This window comes from Petaurus breviceps, unplaced genomic scaffold (assembly GCF_028583685.1).
Source record: "Petaurus breviceps papuanus isolate PSGF00001 unplaced genomic scaffold, PetGlider_PUasm1.0 90784, whole genome shotgun sequence".
Lineage (NCBI taxonomy): Eukaryota > Metazoa > Chordata > Mammalia > Diprotodontia > Petauridae > Petaurus > Petaurus breviceps.
This window is the reverse complement of record NW_027187345.1, coordinates 12,509,961-12,532,351: the sequence shown is the minus strand read 5'-3', so window position 1 is coordinate 12,532,351 and position 22,391 is coordinate 12,509,961. Positions and strand designations below refer to the sequence as shown.

At 34.8% G+C, this 22,391-nt stretch overlaps 1 protein-coding gene across 1 annotated transcript in view; it reads left to right on the top strand.

The window, feature by feature from the left end:
• Positions 1-20,606, top strand: part of ADGB (androglobin) — a 214,258-nt gene extending 193,652 nt beyond the window's left edge. The window contains exons 30-36 of the mRNA XM_069069729.1: positions 535-588; positions 2,288-2,469; positions 7,685-7,846; positions 9,091-9,172; positions 12,673-12,787; positions 16,824-17,007; positions 19,551-20,606. Of these exons, the coding sequence (XP_068925830.1) occupies positions 535-588; positions 2,288-2,469; positions 7,685-7,846; positions 9,091-9,172; positions 12,673-12,787; positions 16,824-17,007; positions 19,551-19,736 (965 nt within the window). The 3' untranslated portion in view covers positions 19,737-20,606. The remainder of the gene's footprint in view (positions 1-534; positions 589-2,287; positions 2,470-7,684; positions 7,847-9,090; positions 9,173-12,672; positions 12,788-16,823; positions 17,008-19,550) is intronic.
• Positions 20,607-22,391: the final 1,785 nt, after the last annotated feature.

Sequence of the window (22,391 nt, the reverse complement as noted above, 5' to 3'; positions counted from 1 at the left end):
CAAGAGAGTGGCATCTTCAGTGGCAGTGCCTTGAACCATTTGAGCAATGTATCCAAGATAGTCTAAGGCCAGCAGGGCAATATACCACCAGAAATTATCTGTACAAGAGTCACTACAGGACCAGTGGTGTGTATTCAGCCATTATCACTAGTCCAGGGGTATAATATGTCCAGCAGAGACACCACATTCAGCAGAGAGCAAGAGTAGCACATTGATATTACAGGAAAACATCTATGGTCTTGCATCATCCAAGGTTTTAGTTGCCTCTCCACATGTATCTCCTACATATAATACAAAAGTTATTTAACTTTTCTGGGATCCATGTCAACTCATAGAACTTTCTCTCCTAGGTCTGTTTTGTTTATTTGTATTTCTTTGCCTTTTGGAATTCTCAGTACTTAACCAAGAGTTATCGGGCTATTCTGAAACAACGGATTGGGGGGGGTCCCCTTTTTTCCTTATGAGTTGTTTTCTAAATGGCTGGAGAGTGCCGCTTGCCTTGCATTTTTTTTTTGTTTTTGTTTCCCCCTGCAGAAGAGCCTAAAATAGTAGTCAAGAAGAAAAAAGGAAACCCTGTTCCAGAATCTGGTATGTCTGTTATGGGCCCATCTTCAGAACCCCTATTCTTTTTCTTTCCCACATTTTTTTTCTTTTATAGCACAGAAGAAATTTATTACTGTGGTCCTGTTCATCACTGAGCATTTAATTTTAAATGTTTAGGGACATTTAATGTTCCCTGAATGCTCCATGAATATCAACAGAAGAAGGGTGGCAGTAAGGGAAGCATGCAATTTATGCTGGGCAGGAGGCATTACCAAAACTTAATTCCAAATTGTTTTCCCAAAATGACAGAACCAATTCACAGTTCCAATAACATATTAACCTGCCTGTCTTCCTATATGTTTTGGCTCTAAAGCACAGGTTAATTTCTTCATCTTTTTTACAAGGTCAAAACTAGTCATTATTATACATCATTCTCTTTTATTTCCTTGTTGTTCTTTTCACGTTGTTGTAGTCATTGTATATATTGTTTTGTTGTTTTTGCTTATTTCTCTTAGAATCAGTTCATACAAGTCTTTCCCACTCTTTGAATTCTTCAAACTGATTGTTTCTTGTGGCATCATAATATTCTATTGCATTCATTTATACCACAATTTGCTTACCCATCCTTCAGTTGATGATCAACCACTTTGTTTCCAATTCTTTGCTACGCCACAACATGCATGCACATGCACATGCATTCATAGAACTACTGTTACAAATATATATATATATATATATATATATGTATGTTACATATATGTATATTGGACCTTTCTATTTATCTTTGACAGTGCCAAGCAATGCGATTTGTGGATCAAAGGATATGAACACAGTCATTTTTCTCCCCACAAAATTATAAATTTCTTTCTAGAATGGCAGAATCAATTAGCAGTTTCACCAATGATATATTCACGTGCATTTCTTCCCATATTTCCTCTAATGTTAATTATTTCTTTGTCATTTTTGACAGTTTGTTTGGAATTAAGTGAAACCAGGTTTGTTATGACTTTAGCTTCTCTCAATGGTGATTTAGAGGAATATTTCATATGGTTGTTAATTATATGTAAGTTTTGAGATTTCTTTGTTCATCTATTTTAATCATTTATCTATTTGGGAATGGATACTCTTTTTCTAAAATGTATGTTTGTATTTTTTTTAATATCATCATCATTTCCAAATACAACCCTCCTCTGTTCCCTTCCCAGAGATATCTTTTACCAAAAACAATTTTAAAAGGGAAAAAATATAGTTTGGCAAAATTAACATATATATCAACCAAGACAGACATTATTATAGAAAATGTGCTATGTATACATAGTCTCTCAATCTGCAGTGAAGTGAGAAAAGTTCCTTCTCTTTCCAATTCATCTTCAGGGCCAAGGTTGGTCATTATAATGTCACAACTTCCAGTTTTATTTTTTGTCATTGTTAGTAATTGTGCTTATTGTTTTTGTGACTGTTTCATTTTGCATCAGTTCATGTCTTCTCATACTTCTCCATATTTTCCATATTCGTAATTTCTCATTATTCTGTAGCATTCCATTACATTCATGCACTTCAATTTATTCAGCTTAGAAAGGGTTCTTTTTCATATATATTTGTCACTGTTAAGATCTTATATATTATAGACATTACAAATATTTGATGCAAAGCTTCCCTTAATTGACAGTTTTCCTCCTTAGCCTAGCTGCTTTGATTTTGTTTGTCCAGAAATTTTCAATTCCAATCATATATAACTTTATAGCACATTCAGAAAAACATGAAGAATTAATTTCAATGGGATTTTCAGATGCCCATGGCTCCACTGATGGGCAAAAAACCATACCTACTGCCAAAACAACTCGAAAAGGTAAAGATAAAGGAGCTGACAAGACAGAAAAAGAGAAGGCAACTAAAGAAAAAGTGTCAACTAAAATTGAGTCTCAGGTAAGAATGATATTATTCTTCATTTGAAAAATTTTACGAAATGTAGAATTTGACAGGATTTCTGATATCACATATGTAAATCACCTCTACCTCTCATAATTTCAAACAGAATAGAGAAACTAAATTGTAAATGTACATGTACTGCTCATCTTCTAGCAAATTGTTTCTGCATGCCATGGGTACCTGAGAGGCAACCCCAAGCACACCAGGATAGTGAGAGCAGGCCTAGAGGGATGGAAAGAAGGGTCAATGCCAAAGAAAAATTTCTCCCAGATCACAGTTTTGCTTAAGGCCACACCTGTTTGATATAATCAGAATTGAAAATATTGGTTACGGTTTTCAATTAAAAAATGTCCCTTCACAGGACATTTAATTGAGAAAATTGTATATAATTAAATAGAAAATTTTACCTAAAAAGAGAAATTCCTCCTTGGTAAAGCAAGCAAGTAAACAAAAATTCATAAACTACCTAATGGGAATGATTTCTTGGATGTTTCCCCTAATCATTCTCCATCCATCCAATTTCTCCTCCCTTTCATCCACAGTTATTAAAATATATTCTTCAAAGGACTGTTTTGACAATGTCACTCTCCTACTCAAAACCCTTTAGTGATTCATTATTGATTTTACAATAAAATATAAACTTCTCAATCTGACATTTAAAAGCCCTTCACAACCTGATTTTATCTTTCTTTACAACCTTACTCATTATTCTCCTTTATGTACTCAAGCTAAATTAGTAGCTGGTCCTTAGACTCAGCATTCATGACCTTAGACCCACCTTCATAACTTTCCACAAGCCATCTTCCACTCCCACCCTCTATCTGCAAAATATACCTTGCTCATCTCTGTTTTACAGAATTTCTATGTTCCTTCAAAACTCAGTTCATGTGCTACCACTTACTGTTACCTGTAGTTTCTAGTGTATTTTCCATCAAATTTCCTGTTATTTTGCTTATCTGCATACATATTATATCCCTAAAGAAATATATAAGATACTCAAAATAAAGGACTGTTTTATTTTTGTAATCATATTGCCCATGTGGCAGTGTATAAAGGTCCAAGGTCTTGTAGTCAGGAATGCTTGAATTCAGGTCTTGCCCTTGTAATATACTAGCTGGTCCTATGGACAAGTAACTTAACCACTCAGGTTACAGACAAATCACATTTCCATTGCTTAAGTTTCTAGACTGAGGTCTCATCACATCAATGAAATTATAGGTTTGTATTAACCTCTCTCCCTGTCCTCTGAGGGCCCCCTCCCAACCAAATGCCAAATGTCATTATCTAATACAGTGCTGTGTACATATTAGATGTTGAATAAATGTTTATTGAACTGAAAAGACTTAGAAAACATTGTGATGAATGTACCTTTTCAAGATAACATAGAGACTGGAAAAACTATCAAGAAAAACTCTAGCCCCTAGAATCACAATGCTCTGCTACAGAGGCTTTCTCAAGTCCTTTTATCTCCCTCTTTCTGATACTATGCCTCTGCATCCCAGTATATGTCCCAGGATAAATTTTAGCTAAAAAGTTCAGGCTCTTTTTACTTTTATGTGCTTTCTACAGGCAGGCTCAAGATAAGAAATAAACATTTTCTTTAGGATTATTGGCAAAAGCTGTTGCCTTAGATCATCTGCTCTCTTTTGCTGATAGTGGTAATATCTTGATAATCATAATGTATGACATTTAGCTTTCCTAATTTATTCACATGAAAAATCAAAATAAGATATACATTATCATGTTATTTTTAGTTAAAGGAGTGCTAAAGATTTACTAAGTTCCCTTCATTCTCATTATTTTTAAAATTTCCTTTTGGAAATTTAAATTTAAATTAAATTAAATTTCCTTTGACTTTTTTCCCTGCAGATGATTTTTATTATTACTTTCTGTAGTCCTATTAAGTAACCCTTTAATAGTTTGATTGGTATGGCACTCAATCTATAAATTAATTTTGGTAGTATTATAATTTTATTATATTACCATGGCCCCATCATGACAAATGAAGTATTCACAATTATTTATGTATTCTTTTACTTTTAGAAAGTGTTACTTAGTTATACTAATATAATTCTTGTGTCTTAGTAGGTGAATTCTCATATCTTTTATGTATTCTGTAGTTATTTTGAATGGATTTTTTCCACATCTCATCCTGATTTTTTAGATAATATGCAAAACTCTGATGATTTGTATGAGTTTATTTCTTATCTTGCTACATTTTTGAAGTTATTGTTTTAATTATTCTTAGTTGAATATCGAGCATTCTCTCAGTAAATCATTTGCAAAATGCAGTAATTTTTGCCTATAATCATTCCCTTAAATTTTTTATTTCTCATTTTATTTCTGTAACTAGTATTTCTATAAGTCTATCAAATAATAATTGTGATAATGGAAATGTTTGCTTCACTCTTGGTGTTATTGGAAAATCCTTTAGCATTATCCATTATGGATAATACCTGTTCTTGGTTTTAAAAAGAGATTCTACCACATTAAGAAAAACTTTAATTTTCCTTTTAATGTTTTTAACATAAATTTGGTATTGTATTATGTCAAAAGCCTATTCTCAATATACTGATATAGTCATATAATTTGTATTATTTTTATTATTGCAGTTCTCCTAATTATGAAGTGACTCTGCATTTCTGGTCATAGGGTATATAGTATTTTAAATAAGTTATTGCAGCCTCTTTGCTAATATTTTGTCCAATATTTTTTCATTGACATTCATTAGAGATATGGGTCTATTATTTTCTTCTTCTGCTATATTTATCCTTGGTTTAGATAGTGCCACAATTACTACAATATTTGTCCCTCAGAAAGATTTTGGAAGGATGCTTTCTTTTTCTATTTCTTCAAACAAGTTGTGTGATACTGTAGTTAGTTGTTTAAATGCTTGATAGAATTCAGTAAATAAATCTGTGTCTGGATTTTCTTTGTCTTTTGTTAGTTCATTTGTGACTTTTTCAGTTTTATTTTGTGAGATTGAGTGATGTAAATGTTTTTTCTTTATTTGTTAATTCTAGTCATTATTCATTTTTGTTAACATTTAATTTATCAATTTTGTTGGTGTTTAATAGGACAAACATAGTTTGTAATATTTTCCTTTTCATTTGTAGTGAATTATTTTTTAAATTTATTTTTCAGTGTGGTAATTTGTTTTTTTTCTTTTTATTGTGTTTAGCTGGGTTTATTCATTGACCTTCTAATTTTTAAAAAAGTTGTATGTTCAATTTGACGATCTCTTCCTTCTCCCTTTTGATAATAAAAGTCTTTAAAGGTGAAATTTTTCCTAATTACTTTTTTGACTATATTCCAAAAGTTTTGTTATATTATCTCATTGTAGTTTCCATTGATGACAGTTATCTATTGATTTTCGGCAAAACTGGAAACTACGGATACTACTTAATTTCCCACTAAATAGTCACCAAATGTCCATAATACTCAGTCATCAAATGTCCATAATACTTTCCTGGAATTCTATTCTGGTCCCAACCTCTTTCTTGTTTATTTAAAATTTTTTTTCTAAGTATGATAGAGGCATATTGAGGTCCTGAAATATAATACTTTTGTCATATATTATTCCATGCAATTCTATTAACTCTTCCTCTAAGTAAACAGAGACTATATTTCCTACATATATATGTGTATGTATCTGTGTATGTATATAGATTTATACACACATATTATTTAATTATACATGATGTCCTTAAAAACACAATGTAGTTTCCTTACTTAACTCCTTTAATTATGTTTATTTTTATATTTCTCTTGTCTAAAATCTTGATCACCATGCCTGATTTAAAAATCCAACACATCATTTTAGCTCTGAGTCTTTATATTTCAAGTGTGAACTATTATTTTCATTCTATAGACATTTTCAATGGAATTTCTTTTTGTATCTCATGAATTTCCTTTTGTATCCCATCTTGCTACAATTTTTTCCAAGAAAAATCCCAGATCAGTTTAACATATCTAATCTATCTATCCATCTAGGTATCTATATCTTTTCCATTTGGCTTCCCTGATGCTAGATCAGGAAGCATGATAGCTTATTGCATTCCATAGTCAAGTGTTTTCAAAGATTGTACTCTCCACTGTGAATCCTATTACCTCTTATGTTAGACTCATTTCGATTCCTTGTCCACACATATTCCAGGGATTAGAAGATGTTTCTAGTTCAGTAACTTTATACCTTTCTATAATATACTTACAACTAGATATAGTTCATCTCTTTCTGCTAAGCTGGCACATATTTGACTTAGTTGGTTGAAAGTAAGTTTATCATCATTCTTCCTTGCAATTTTCTTTACTAGTTTACCTCAAATAATGGCCTACTCACTTTTTTAAGGGGAAATTTTCAGTGAATTCTTTTTGATTTGGGTGACAATTAGGAGACAATGCAGTATAGTGGAAAAGTGGACCGAATGGTTTTGTTGTTGTTATTGTTTTTGCTTTTTGGAGGGTGATTGGGGTTAAGTGACTTGCCCAAAGTCACACAGCTAGTAATTGTGTCAAATGTCTGAGGCTGGATTTGAACTTAGGTCCTCCTGACTCCAGGGCAGGTTCTCTATTCACTGCACTGCCTAACCTCCCGTTATTAGAGTATCTTGTACTGGTTTCCTGTTCTGCCACTTAATACCTATGTGACCTTGGGCAAGTGAATTTTCTTCTCTGTGCTTCATTATCTTCACCTATAAAACTAGGAAATTAGTCCAGATAACCTCCAAGACCCCTTCTAGCTCTCAGTCTATGATACTAAGTTTGTTTTCACAAGCCCTATAGAGATAGAGTTCTCTCAAATGCTGAAAGCAAGGAGGTTTTTCTGAAGCCTTATTTCCCTATTCTTCATTTTTGCAATGCAGGAGTTAAGCAGAGCAGTATTATTTCATACTGTTGCTTTTCCCATTGCTTCCTCATATATTTCAGTCTGATTTTCAAGTACAGTAATACTAGAAAAGAAAACAGATGTGGTAACAAGTTACATTAAGTATTAATTTCTATCACTGCTCCAAATTGGTCCATATTGATTATAAATCGGTCTAGAAATAAATCAGTGATTTAAAAAAAACAACCCGAGATTACTGATTATGAGCATAAGAACAAACTAGAATGAAAAAACCATAAAGAAATTAGAAAATATCTGTTATTCATTAAAAGCTTGTAAATCTAGCTATCTTTTTTTGGGGGGGGGATCACTCATCTTCAATTTTAGGCTCAGCAACAAGATCCAAATAAACCTTATTGGGTGCTGCGCTTGGTCACTGAACAGAATGAGACTGACATTCTGGAAGTTAAGAAGGATACAGAAAGAGCTGATGAAATTCGAGCAATGAAACAGGCCTGGGAGTCTGCTGAGCCAGGCAGATCTATCAAGGTAATCACAGTTGGAGAGGTTATTTTAGTTGTCTTCATTCTGGAGTGGTCTGCAAGCAACAAAATGCAGGAAATATATTTGTAATCAAGCACTTGAGAGGGTTGATGGGGATTAATAATATTTAATAAATGACTTTTCTAAACAGCAATTATGTAGGTACCTGTCTCTTCCCTCCTTCATTCCTGCCTTTTTCCAATCAAATAATCTTGTTGTAGTCAGCCTTAGGTCTGCTTGATAACCATAAAAAATTAGCTCTTGGTGATACTTTTTGGGTTTAAACCACCTGTAGCATTTCTCCCAGAGACTGGAAGTTTATTTTTATTTACAAATCCCTGGCTATGCCCATTTATCAGTCTACCTCTCCAAAGAAGGAAGCATAAAAGTACTTGTAGATACATAAGAGAACCTTACAAACACATGGGCACATATACTTACAGTCTCTCTATTACAATCCTCCCCCTCACAATTTACAAAATTCTTTGCACTTCCCTTATGCATTTACCATATTTTTTGTTATTTTTGTATGTGTACTAGCCTCGTCCTATCATGTAAAGCTCCACAAGAACAGGGATTGTGTATTATTTAAACTTTTTATCCACTTCAGAAACTAGTGTAGTTCTATTCAGAGAGTAGGTACTTTGTTGGTGATAATAAATTTAACTGACAACAGATTGATGGAGTATATATATATATATGTTTGAAATATGATACTCTAGGACTAATTAATAGGCATATCTAATGGCTGATATACTTAATCCCTATAGTTTGATCATTCAAATTTAGAACTAATTTAGATGTATATGTGGTATATTATGACATTAATTTTAATAGACAATTCATTCAGTAACAATTTATTAAGTGCCTGTTGGGTATGAAGAACTTTACTAGGTACTGGGAGAGGTACAATAACAATTTGACAATAAGTACTGTCCTCATGAAGCTCACAATCTACTAAATTATAATTATAATTACATGTTATTATATTAGTTAATAATACCCTGTTTAGAAAGATGTTCTTTAAGTGTATACATTTATTAGAAATGCTTATTTGTTGGCTGACAGAAAAGGTTCCAAGTATAAAAAGCAATAAATGCTCAGTATTATAATGTGTTTGATCACTTGCTAACAGTTTGCTAAGGTACAGCTAAAATAATTTTGCTAATTTCACATTTTCTTAGAGGTTTTATAAAGGTAATTACTAACGGTTATTTTCAAAGATCTTGTCTTCTAACATTTGTCTCCAGGCTGCTCAAGCTCGCTTACAGTTTATCAACAAATTTGCCAAGAAATCTGAGGCAGAGTCTGAAGATATAACCAAGGAAGAAGGTACTGACTTTATTCATGGACCAAATGAGTGTCAGCATTCACAAGTATTGTTGGTGTACTTTCCAGGGTAATTTCAATGGAGACGGAAGGGGGGAGGTATAGGGGGGGGAGGGAGGGAGAGACAGACAAAGAGCGAGCACTAGTGCTGAATGAAATTTCTCAACCATAAATAAAATACTGTAAATCTCTCATACTTTGAGGTTTTTAAAAAGTAGAATAACTCCATGACAGTACAGATATAGATTTGGTCAGAGTATTTACATTCTAAACACTGCCCTTCCTGCCCCGCCCCCCCCCCCCCAATTCTTATACTTTCAGGAGGAATACTAAAGTCTAGCTATTGTGACTGTTTTAAAAATGTTTACTCTTTTTCTTTTTTTTTTGAGGGGGGTAAGGCAAGGAAATTGGGGTTAAGTGACTTGCCCAAGGTCACATATCTAGGAAATGTGTCAAATGTCTGAGGCTGGATTTGAACTCAGGTCCTTCTGACTCCAGAGTCAGTACTCAACTCACTGTGCCACCTAGCTGCCCCGTGTTTACTCTTTTTTCTACCATGGAAGTCTTTTGTCCTTAAAAATTACCTTTCTTTGAGGTGGTGAATATCTTTGGTTATATAAAGTTAAACTTACTTCTGTCAATGTGGGGGCAGCCAGGTGGCGCAGTGAATAGGTTGCTGAGCCTGAAGTCAGGAAGACTCATCTCCTGAGTTCAGATCTAGTATCAGATATTTACTAGTTGTGTGACCTTGGGTGAGTCACTTAACTCTGCGTCATCTGTAAAATGAACTGGAGAAGGAAATGGTAAGCCACTTCAATATCTTTGCCAAGAAAACCCCAAATGGGTCACAGAGAGTCAGAAATCACTGAAAAGCGACTGGACAACAACTGTGCATATGAATTTTAAACTAGAAAATGGCAAAGGACTATCCAAAATTAGTAAATTTGCGATGAGTCATTGTTACTTTGGGGAGTATTATTTTATATTACTGATTTGAAGCCTGTTGTAGTTTCTTAGCATCAGGAAATACTTTTTTTTCCCTATAACTCAAGTGGACCATGATTAATTATGTAAATAGACCCCTGTACTCAACTCTCTTCCAATTCTGAGATTCCATGAATCTATCCTTCCTAATACTTCCATGAAACATTTGAAGACAAATGTCATCCTCTATAGGCAGCTAGGTAGAACAGTAGATAGCAAGCACTAGGCCTAGAGTCAGAAAAATCTGAGTTCAAATCCAGCCTCAGACAATTATTAGCTGTGTGACCCTAGGCAAGTCTTTACCTCTGTTTGCCTTAATCCACTGGAGAAGGAAATGGAAAACCACTCCAGTATCTTTGCTAAGAAAACTCCATGGACAGTATGGGGCTGTAGAGTCACAAAGGGTCAGACATGACTGAACAACAACAGTCATCCTTCTATGTCTTTTTTGGCTGTGTCTTCTCTTCTCCAACCTAAATATGCTTCATTTCATCCTTAAGTGGCAGTCTCCAGAACTCACAACATCCTAGTGGTTTTTTTTTCTTCTGGGTATTGGTATGCTCTTCATTTAAGTTCACAGTGTTTTCCTTATTATCATCCTGATAATAATGTGCTTGTCTGGAAGGTGAGGGATTGTGTTACTTTTTTTCTATTGCTGTTAGTTCTAGCTCCAATTCTATAGCATCTTCCTTTTTTAAAATGTTATTTTCAGTTCTAAATTTTCTCCCTCCCTTCAGTTCTTTCCCCATCCATTTAGAAGGCAGGCAATATGAGATGCATTATACATAAAAAGTCGTGCAAAATATACTTCTGTATTAGCCATGTTGGATCAAATAAGGGATAAGACTACTTCTTGAGGTGGGCAGAACAATACTTATAATTGATGAGACAAGGTGAAACTGCTTAACTCTTATTGTACTTCTCTTCTGTCTGCCAAGGAGAATTGTCATGCCAGTCAAACATACAACTACCCAAAATAATAATGAAATTTATTTTCAAGAAAATAAGATTAAGAATCTCAAGGACAAGAATGAAGAAAAATGGCATAAAGGAGACAAAACTTGTCTAGAATTCAAACTGTATTATGAAGGAGTCATCAAAATGATTTGATTGTGTTTAGAACATACAAAATAGAGATCAGTGAGAGCGATTAGATAAACAAGACCCAGTTGAGCCCTACATTCCAAATATTTTAGTCTCTTAATTTTAATAACATTCATTTGTGGCAGTCCATTATAAGTGATACTAAATAACATGACCTTGAGCCTGTCACTAAGCCTCTCTAGGCTTCAGTTTTCTCATCTGTAAAATGAAATGTTTGGATTAAATAACCTCTCATGCACCTTCTAATTCTAAATTTATGATCCTATGAATCCACTGCGTATACAGTAGGATACTCTAGAATCTTATCTCCTATTCATAGAATCTGTGAATAAATATATTTCCTTTGTTTTCCTTATGAGTTCCTTAAAAGTATGAGATACCAAAGTCACCACTCTTCTCTCTCCAGTCCAACTAGTAACATAATTATGTATCTTCTCCATCCTGATGTCTTTCTCCCTATCACTGTGTTTAAAGGATATTCTTCTAAGTATCTCCATTCCTAAAAATCTTAATTCATGAGAGAGATCATATGATGTAATTGAAGGAGATCTATTTACTGATCCAAGGGACTTTGGCCAAAGGTAGGCCATTCTCAAAACCTGCACATCCTGAGATTATCCATATCATTTCCTAGACCCAGGTCCTCCTATTTGGTTGTCCTTTGTGTGAAGAATACCTAGGAATTTAGATTCTTCCTCTCCTAAATGAAAATGTGGTATGCACCCCAGTCCTTTCCTCACCTAGCTATTAGCAAATGATGTTTGTTTATTTATTTTTTTGGCTTTTTGGAGGGGGGAAGGCAGGGCAATTGGGGTTATGTGACTTGCCCAAGGTCACACGGCTAGTTTTGTGTTAAGTGTCTGAGGCCAGATTTGAACTCAGGTCCTCCTGACTCCAGGGCTGGTGCTTTAATCACTGTGCCACCTAGCTGCCCCGATGATTTTTATTTTTTGAATATGAACCTTTGGGTACTATATGAGGCTATGAAGTATACAATTGTTAGCATAAGTCGATTTATTTTTCTATCTCCCAGGCCCACAATTCTGTGTCTTCCTAGCTCAGTCAGTGCTTTTCTTGAGGGTACTTACTGATAACTACATGACCTTTCATTTAGCAGGGATTCAATAAATATTTGTTTTGTTAATTAAATTCTCTAAGCTAAAGTAGGATAGTTTTTTCCATGTCTATTGTTTAGCTGCAGAGTAAAACAAAAGAACCTAGAAGTTAAATGCAAAGTAAAATTTTCTTTTAAACAAAACCATATCAGGTAGGGCAAGATCAATCAGTGATAAAGGAAAAAAAAAGGGAAGTATGCATTTTGAAATGAGGGTGATATAAAAACAAATGATATCAATACAACCTTTAAAGTTAAAAATAACTTTATGTATTTTTTATTACAAATGGAATGACTTCAGGAGTAACAGGAAGAATCTCTGGTATTGAAGCCATACCAACTATGACAGCTCCTTACACAATGGTAGCATCTGTGAAGAAAGAATTACAACCTTTGGACATTACTTCATATTTCCAGTAAGTTGTAATAAATATGAATAAATGTGAAAATCTGTGTTCTTTGAGCTGATTGTGTTTCCACAGTATTCAAATTGTTTCTTCCTGGCTGCTTGTAATATTTTCTCCTTGATCTGGGAACTCTGGAACTGGCTATAATATTCCTAGGAGTTTTCTTTTTGGGATCTTTTTCAGGTGGTGATTAAAAGATTCTTTCAACCTCTATTTTGTCCTTTGGTTCTTAAACATCAGGGCAATTTTCCTTGAGAATTTCTTGAATGATGATTTCTAGGTTCTTTTTTTGATCATGGCTTTCAGGTAGTCCAATAATTTTTAAATTATCTCTCCTGGATCTCTTTCCCTGGTGAGTGTTTTTTTCAATGAGATATTTCACATTGCCTTCTATTTTTTCATTTGTTTGGATCTGTTTAATAGTATCTTGATTTCTCATGAAGTTGCTAGCTTCTATTTGCTCCAATCTAATTCTGAAGCAATGTTCTCAGTGAGCTTTTGAGATTCTTTTTCCATTTAGCAAATTCAGCTTTTTAAGGCATTCTTCTCTTCATTGGCTTTTGGAGCCTCTTTTGCTATTTGAGTTAGTCTATTTTTTAAGGTGTTATTTTCTTCAGTCAGGTTGTTGACTCTCATTTCATAATTTTCTTGCATCATTCTCATTTCTCTTCCCAATTTTTCCTCCAATTCTCTTTTTTGGTTTTCAAAATCCTTTTTAAGCTCCTCTATGGCCTATAAGCAGCTTATTCTTTTCTTAGAAGCTTTTGGTTGAGGAGTTCTGACTTCATTGTCTTCCTCCTGTTCCATGTTTTGATCCTTTTTGTCCCCCAAAAAGAAGTTCAAAGTCAGGTTACCTTGCTTGCCTTGCTTCCCTCCTTTGCTCAATTACTTGACTTTTGAGCTTTTTGCAATAGAACTCTGCTGTCAGAGGTGGGAGCTTTGTCCCAAATCACTGGGGTTTTCTCAGCTGCTGGAGCTATTAGTTGGGTGCCTTCTCTGAAGCCTCCCCAAGCTCTGGCAAACTGGTCATGTACCCCAGGATCTCCACCCTAGGCTGCAATCCAGATCCAAGCAGGTTAAAGCCAGAGCGATTACCCCTCAAACTGATCGCTTGGTGCCCCTACAATCTGCAGGCCAGGAGCTCTGAAGCAGCCATATGGCAGTGGCTGCAAGGCTGCTGCACCTCAGCCACTTGTTGCTCTGGGGGCAAAGGCCAACCGCACTCCAAACTATGGGATCCCAAAGTCCACACTGCACTGACCTCTCACTTTGTCCTTAGCATCTATGGGCTGATAATTCTTCAGACTGCCACAGCTGCTGGTGATCTGAAGTCCCTCCAGCCAGCAGCTGGTTTTGACCTCCCTGAGGCTAAAACCTCCGGCTCACTTGGGGCTGCGCTCAGCTCCCAGAAAACTGCGCTGGCCCCTTCCAGCTGGCCTTCCAGGCTGTCTTCAGCAGGAGGTTAGCTTCTGTGTGTCATTTTGTAGGTTCTGTAACTCCAAAGTTTGTTCAGAGTCACCTTTTACATGAATTGGAGGAGGTGGGAGCGGGAGCACTGAGGAAGTCCTGTTTCTACTCCGCCATCTTGACTCTGCCCACAAAGTGCCAGTTTAGTACCCTTTTTTAAAAATTAAACAAGGCTAATCTGACATGAACTGCCCTTGATAAAGCTATGCTAGCTTTTTCATAATCTCTTTCCCTTTTATAGATGTTCACCAACAATGTCTTTTATGATTAAGTTTGATTCTCAGGAATTGAAGTCAAGCTCACCAGGCTATAGTTTGTAGACTACGCACTACTCTCTTTTTAAAGACTGACATCACATTTATCATTCTCCACTCTTGTAGTACCTTTCTCATTTGCTGTAATGTTGCAAATAGTCCTGACAGTGACTCAAGAATAACACCTGTTGGTTGTTTGAGTAACTGAGAATGTATTTTATCTGGACCAGTTGATTTGGTTTCATCAAGGGTAAATGAGAGTGCACTCTTACTCTACTTGCTCATTCTTAGGTATTGAGTTACTGTTAGCCATTTTTGTTTCACTGTAACATGTGTAAAGGTGATTCTCCTCTTCTGACAAATGGTCTTCTGGCTTCTGCTAGAAGGCCCACAAAGAGGCAGAACTCACTATTTCTCAAGCCAGTTCATTTGACTTTTGGGAAGGGAACAAGCATTTATTAAACATGTACTATGTGTCAGGTCCTGTCCTAAATGCTTTACAAATATTATCTCATTTGATCCTTACAACAAACCTGTGAAATAGGTCCTATTTTTATCCTCATTTTATAGTTGAGGAAACTGAGACAAAGAGAGGTTAAGTGATTTGCCCAGGGTCACACAGCTAATAAGTGTCTGAGGCCAGATATGAACTCTAGTTTTTCTGATAGCTCCAATAATTAGGAAGTTATTACTTCCCGTCTAAATTTACCCCTAAATTTAAACTTGTTATTTCTAATTCTTAGTTCTCAGGTAAGCAGAATAAATCTAATGTCACATTCACTTAAGAATACCTTGAAGGACCAAACTACATTCAATTAATGCAGTGTACTTGCACATACTAGAGATAAGAGATGAAAAATATTTATTTCAAAGTAAAAATTATAATATATACTTGTAATTATTTTAATTTAAAGTGTATTTGTTCAGATAGCAGAAAATGTCTTCTGTTAATTGATGCAGTTGACATGCCTGGTCCTTGAAGGTGGCTATCATATGCCTCCTAATTCTTCTCAAAGCTAAACACCCCTTATTCTTTCTAACGATGCACACCTCTAGACCTTTCAGCATTTCATTTGTCATATTCTTGTCCTCTAAACATGTTCCTCCTTCAGACTGCCCTATTTCTGATGAGAACCCTCAACCAGGTACATCATCTCAGGCTCTTTCTTGACTATTCTTTCTCCTGCTCCCCCCCCCCCCATATCTAGTTAGTTTTTAAGCCTTATCCATTCCTTTCTCTTCACTCACTGCCACTACCTTAATACAAGCAAGAGAGGTTAAATGATCTGTCCAGGATCACACAGCTAGTAAGTGTCTGAAGCCAGATGTGAATTCAGGTCTTATATTTACAGATTGATTTCATAGTATTTGTTTATGTACCCAGCATTCTAAACAAAATGGCTACTAGATGTTTCTTAGATTCAGCATTTTATATCTGTGGTGTCATAGACAACTGTCCCTCATGCCTGGAAGGTGCTCCCTTTTCTTCTCTAAGTCTTAGAATTCTCACTTTCCTTTAAAGCTCATTTCAGGCATTATTATCTTCTATGTGAATATTCCGCTAACATCTCATTCTTTAAGTGTTCTCTCCTTTCTTAACTTAAATCTGTTTCTAGTAATCTGTGTCTGTATTGTGTCCCTCAATGGAATGGAAACTCTTTGAGGGTAAACCCAGTTTCATTTTTCTCCTACTGCCTTTAATGCCTAGCATAATGCCTTTTATGTTGTGGGTTGTTAATAAATCTTTATTGAAGAAAGTTGACATTTTGACATCCTCAGATAAACTTTAAGTTTGATTACTGGGGCAAATAGAGCTACAGAGTATTCATGCTATGTCTCCTATGATTGTTTAAGTAGATTTATGATTGTTTGAATTTTAGCCTTATAGGGATAATCTTGAGGAATAGTTCTTGAACACTGATGACAAATTTTAAAATGTGATCAGTGCTTTTTTGGCTTCCCATATTTAAAAGAAACAACTAGAATAAACTTTTCTCGAAATCAAAATGCATTTCACAGTCACTTTATGCAAATAGTTGGACAAAAAGAGATCAGGCTGCTGCAAAAGGATCATAACAGCAAAAATGAATGGCAGTAAAAATTTCCTATATGGTTTAGTACTCTTTACTTCTTTAAATTCAGTATGTTACTGTATTATCAATATGGCCACAAGAGACTAAAATAATAGTGAACATTGAGTGAAGATCTTTGTGATGCTTTGCCATAGATAGAGTCGGGTCGTTTAATCACTTGGTTCCCAAAGAAAACAGTTTAAAGACAAGTTCCAAAATGAGTTAAATATCTCTTTTGATGTTCATCCCAAGACAAACAGTTGATGATCCTATACTATACGATGAGATTTTGGCCCAGCAACAAGAAATGCAGAAGGCAGAAGAAGTTCATCAATTTCGCCAATATAGAGAAAAAATACTTTACAAAAGAGATATGGAACTGGCAGCACGGAAGAAGCTAAAAGCCAAAGTTATGGATACCTATGGAGAGATCCGTGTAAGTAGGAGCATGTAAACATATATGTCACTCTTGACAAACTTTTTTAACCTTTTAAAATTTGACATCTTATATGTTGTTATCCATCCATGTAATTAGCAAGTTAATGGCAATTTGCCCCTATCCTTTTTTAGAATAACATTCTATCCTTTTCCATCACATGGTATGGCATCTTTTTTTTTAATATTCGTGAGTTATACTTATCCCCACAAATGTTTTTTCATTGTGAGAACCTAACCTGAAGCCATTGTGATACCCAAGAGTGTCACACTTAAACTCTGCTATTAACATACCATCTCCTGAATTTTACTTTTCTCCCTTGGTCATTATTATTCTTCAGATATTCAGACCACACTTGCATTTCATATGCCAGGGAGAGCACATATTCATTTTCAACTAGCATTGATGGCAGATGATTTATGCCTTTAAGTTAATAAATTTTGAGGAACATTTTAAAATCACTTACTAAGTTCATTCGTGTGTCTTGTACCTTTGAGATGGCTATAAAATGTTTTCAGAATTTTAATGTCCTTCATGCATGAAGTATAGCTAGTCCAGTAAAACTCTGCCAATGTCAAAATGGACTCTGTTCAATAATGTTATGTTCCTGGAGCAAATACTTTGGGTATTTGTTATCATGGCTTAATGATTTGTTTTCATTCAGTACTGGTAACACTGATTCACCTTCCTACTGATCCCCATTTCTTCTAGCTTTTTAAAAAGTGGGGAGTAGCATAACACATTCATTAAGGAGGATATTATTCTTACCTCCATGGCCCTTACATACTTTGTAAACCATCTTTAAGAAGCATGAATTTTTAACAGGTGATCATTTAATTTCTTTTCAAGTACAGAATTTGAAGAGGTAATAAAGGTATGTGCTACCTCCTAATGTCATTAATTGGCTATAAGAAAACAGGTAAAATAATGTTATAGAGGGCAGTTCAGTGGGAATAATATTATAAATATTGCCTCCCATGATGATAAGAATAATAATTTTCTTAATGCTTTGAAGTTTGCAAGGTAGTATCTATATAAATATATATATTTATGTGTATATGTATATGCATATATGTGTGTATATAAAATCAGTTTTGCCATTTGTAAAATGAGGATAATTATAGTATCTCTCTCACGGTAGTTGAAATGATAAAGTGAGATGACATATAACATGATATAAAATATATATAAGTATTATATAATATACCATATTAATAATATATTACAATTTTATACCATATTAATAATATATTACAATATCTAATATATATTATCTCACTTGATCATTTCAGTAATCCCGTGAAGTAGGTGGCATAATTATCCCCATTTAACAGATGGAAAAACTAATTTTATGTATTATATATGTTGTATATAACATATGCATTTATATGTTTATGCACAGTATATAAATTATATTGTAAGCACATAATTGATTTTACATATAATATAGAGACATTATATTATGCGTGTATCTAAAGTATCACTTGATCATTTCAATAATCCTGTGAGGAAGGTGCTGTAATTATCTCCATTTTACAGATGACAAAACTGAGGCTGAATGAGGTTAAATGACTTGTCCATGGTAGCACAGTTAGTAAGTGTCTTGGAGTATTCCTGACCCCAGTCTACTACTCTATCCACTGTTCATAGTTTTATAGTGAGTTTGGTTGTGTTGTCTTACTAGGGTGGTTAGGCAGCCTTAGGGGTGGCATACCTATACCACCTTCTTTCTTAGTCAGTCAATAAACATTTATTAAACACATACAGTGTGCTAAATACTGTACTAATTGATGTGGATATGAAGGAGGATAAAAGAGATTCCTTGTCTTTAAGGAATTCACATTCAATGGCAGTTGCTATATGCATTATCTCAGTGCACACATGGTAGAGAAAAACTTATTTCATATTGGACCCCCGTTTATTAAAATTTATTAAATTGTTTATGACTAATTTAGTAAATTCATAAGACAGTATACTTCACAAAAGCTCTTCCTTCAGTTTTGTAGCAGGATAGCTTGAGTTTATAATTAAAGATCTATTAGAATTAATTTTCTTGTAGAAGAAATATTGTTCATTTGCTAAGAGTTGTAGCACTTTATGACTTCTTACAAAGACTAATTACTGATACATGTAAACTAAAGTATGTGAGGCAGTGTGGTGTAGAGGATAGAGAGCTGGCCTCCAGATCAGGACCACTTAGATTCCTCTCTTTGCTCCCTACAAGTCTCTAAGTCTGTAAATTGTAAATGTCTAGACTAAACTGGTAGATGAAACTCCTCACTGGGAATCTTCTACACTAATAAATCACATATTTGATCAAGAAATACATGCAAACAAAACTTAGGAATGTAAGACGCACCAGCACCTAAAATGGGAAAAAAAATCTTTTAGAAGATAGCTCCATAAACAAATATTATCCAAGCAACACTCCATTTCTGATTTGAATCCTTGTATTTCACAGGAAAAAAAATGAATGGATTTATTTTATGATGCCAAATTCACTGCTTTTTTTTTTTATTTGGTTTTGTTTTGGTGGCAAACAGACATCTTTACAGGAGACCCGGGACATGGTTCTATTGCCCCGGAAACAATACAGGGAGAGGTTGCTGGAAGAGGAGAACCAAAGACTAGAGGCATTAGCAGCAGCAGAGGCAGCCCTTAAACAAGAGCAGGAGAAGAAGAGTCCTGACCATCAGAAAAAAAAAGGAAAAGGAGGAAAAAAAAAGTGACTGTAGGAAGCCAAACATTTCCCTTATTGAGGAAAAGAAAATTATTTTTAATGAGCAATTGTTGTGCATATTTATGAGATAAAATATTAGGCCAATTGAAAGTATAGTTTTATAAGCATTACTGCATAATTCCCTAAGCATTTCCATTTTTTATCTTAATCTGTTTCCCCCCTAATTTTAGCCTTACATGTATATGATGTTCTAATTTAAATTAAGCTATCCTCAAAAGTATTTATATAATAAAGGAATTCTCTTCCCCAATTTGCTATGTCTGTCTTTCTTTTTTAGAAAAACTCCTAGTCAGAACCAGGTACTGGAATACTTTCAACAACTGTGGGGAACTAATTACCATTTTTTAAAAGTCTAAACATCTGTATTTCACTTAAAGATATTTAAATTATTCAAGACATTTTTATATGATTGAAATTTTTTCCCTCTCTAGTTTTTTTTTACCTTGTCTAGCTATAGGACATTAAATGGCTATATATAGATTTTTTCATCTAGCAATTATTTGAATATGTATCCTTGCATGCAGACTTGCCTTTTTAAGTATTTTAAATGAGCATTATTCTAACCTATTGTAAATGTAGATCTTAAAAAAATGTTCTGATAGACCATTTTTTCACTGGTCTCAAACCTGTTTACCTATTATAGCATTTCTTGATTGTTTCCAAGCCAATTCTCATTTTTCTCTCAAATGTATTCAAGGTTCTTATTGATTTATTAATGGAACCCTCTAATGGCAGAATACTCTATGGCAAACATGTCTTATTCCAACATGGCAGACTATGAAAAAGTATATTTTCTAAACTATGTCTTCTTTGTGTCTGTTTTTATTGTTGTTGATAAAAACAATCTGTTTTCTCTGGGGATTATGTTGAAGCATTTATTTCTAGATTATACGAATCATGTGGCTAAATTAATAAATTCATTAGCTGTTAGATCTTCACTGGTACAAATATTCACATAAAACAGGTTTTCAACTATCCAAATCTATTCCTTTTATTACAGGATATTTACAGAAAATAAATCAACTGCTCTTCTATATTGAATACAGTTAATCAATAAGCATTTATTAAGTGCTTGTGATATAACAGGTATTGAACTAGACAGTAGGGTTTTGAGACAACCATGAAACAGTCTTTGCCCTCAAGGATCATGTGTTCTGTTTGGAGATAATATATACACACACATGCATGTATATGTATCTATAGAAAAAATCCAAAATGTTCTCACTGGGTTCAGTGTTTGGGGAGCTCAAGAAAAATGTCCAGTTTCGTGATTCAATCAAAAATTTGTCCTTTTTGTCCATCCAGTTTTGGAGAATTGAATTACTTTATCTTTAGCTTATATTTTCATCTCTATGGCAAATAATGCCACAAAGGTTTGAATGGCAAGGGGACAAATTGGTACAGCAGTCTAACTTCTGGAACAGGTAAATTTATTTATACCCAATATCTATATTTATACCGGCAAAGAGTTTTAATGGCTTGTATCTGTTTCTTCACATTCAAAGTATTCGATGCTAAAAAAACATAATTTCAATCTGCAGCCTTAAAATTGACTGCTCACTCCTTAAACAGACTTATTCATCTTCTTTTTAGTTAAACGGCTTCCAATCACAGGTGTGTTTTCATTGAATAAATGCATATTGAGGCTTTTTACCTGCATAGGAGCTGGAGGACAAAACATTTCCTGTTTTTTCACTTTTTTGGTATGGTCACAGATGGAAGTGTCACACCATACAATATGCTGTGTTCTGTAAATTAACACATATACACATATACGTATATACACACATACATATATACACATACATGCATATATACATACATATATAACAAGCTCTGTTTAACCAGTTATATCTCCCTATAAGTTTAAATCACAAGTTAGTTATGTTTTAGAAATTCAAAGTCTATTCATTGTCATAGAAATTTGTTGAGCTTAGTTACATAAACATGTCTTCATCCATCTAACAGGGACTAGTAAATAGGTATCTTAACATATTAAAAATATATCCATGGGTTCCCTTATCAAAACTGTTGATTGCTTCCAGGAGCCAAGATGGCAGAGTAAGCAGTAAGTCGCTCTTACTTTCCCTTCATGACCTTGAAAAACCCAGAAAATACCATGCCAGGAAAAATCCTGGAACAGTAGAGCCAGCAGGAAGATGGGGTGTAGCATCTTTTTATTTCATGAGGCTAAGGGGATTATCAGGAAGGTCACTCTTGCTGTGGTTCAAGGGGACCAGTACAGGACAGGAGGCATCCCAGCAAGCCAGTGGCAAGTTCCACCTCAGCAAACCAACAGGAGATTCTGAACCCTGGGGTGGTAGAGTGGACAAGTGCCAACACCAGGACACCCCAATGTGCTTTTGCAAAGACAGGGAAACTAGCAGACACCAGTGCAGAGAACCACCACTTGCATGGTGGATGGGTGTGTCTACCAGCTGGCTGAGCCCACCTGTATTTGCACAGCCCAGGCAAGGAAGCAACCTCCAGCAGTCAGACTACCCCTACCCCTCACTCTGTGAGCTTCAATGTAACCCCAGGGAAAACTCACTTGGCATCAGCACATGCCAGCCACCACCAGCTCCAGCTCAGCACCAGGTAAGCTACAGTCTCTGTAGCCTCCAGCTGCCAGAACCTGAGGCCC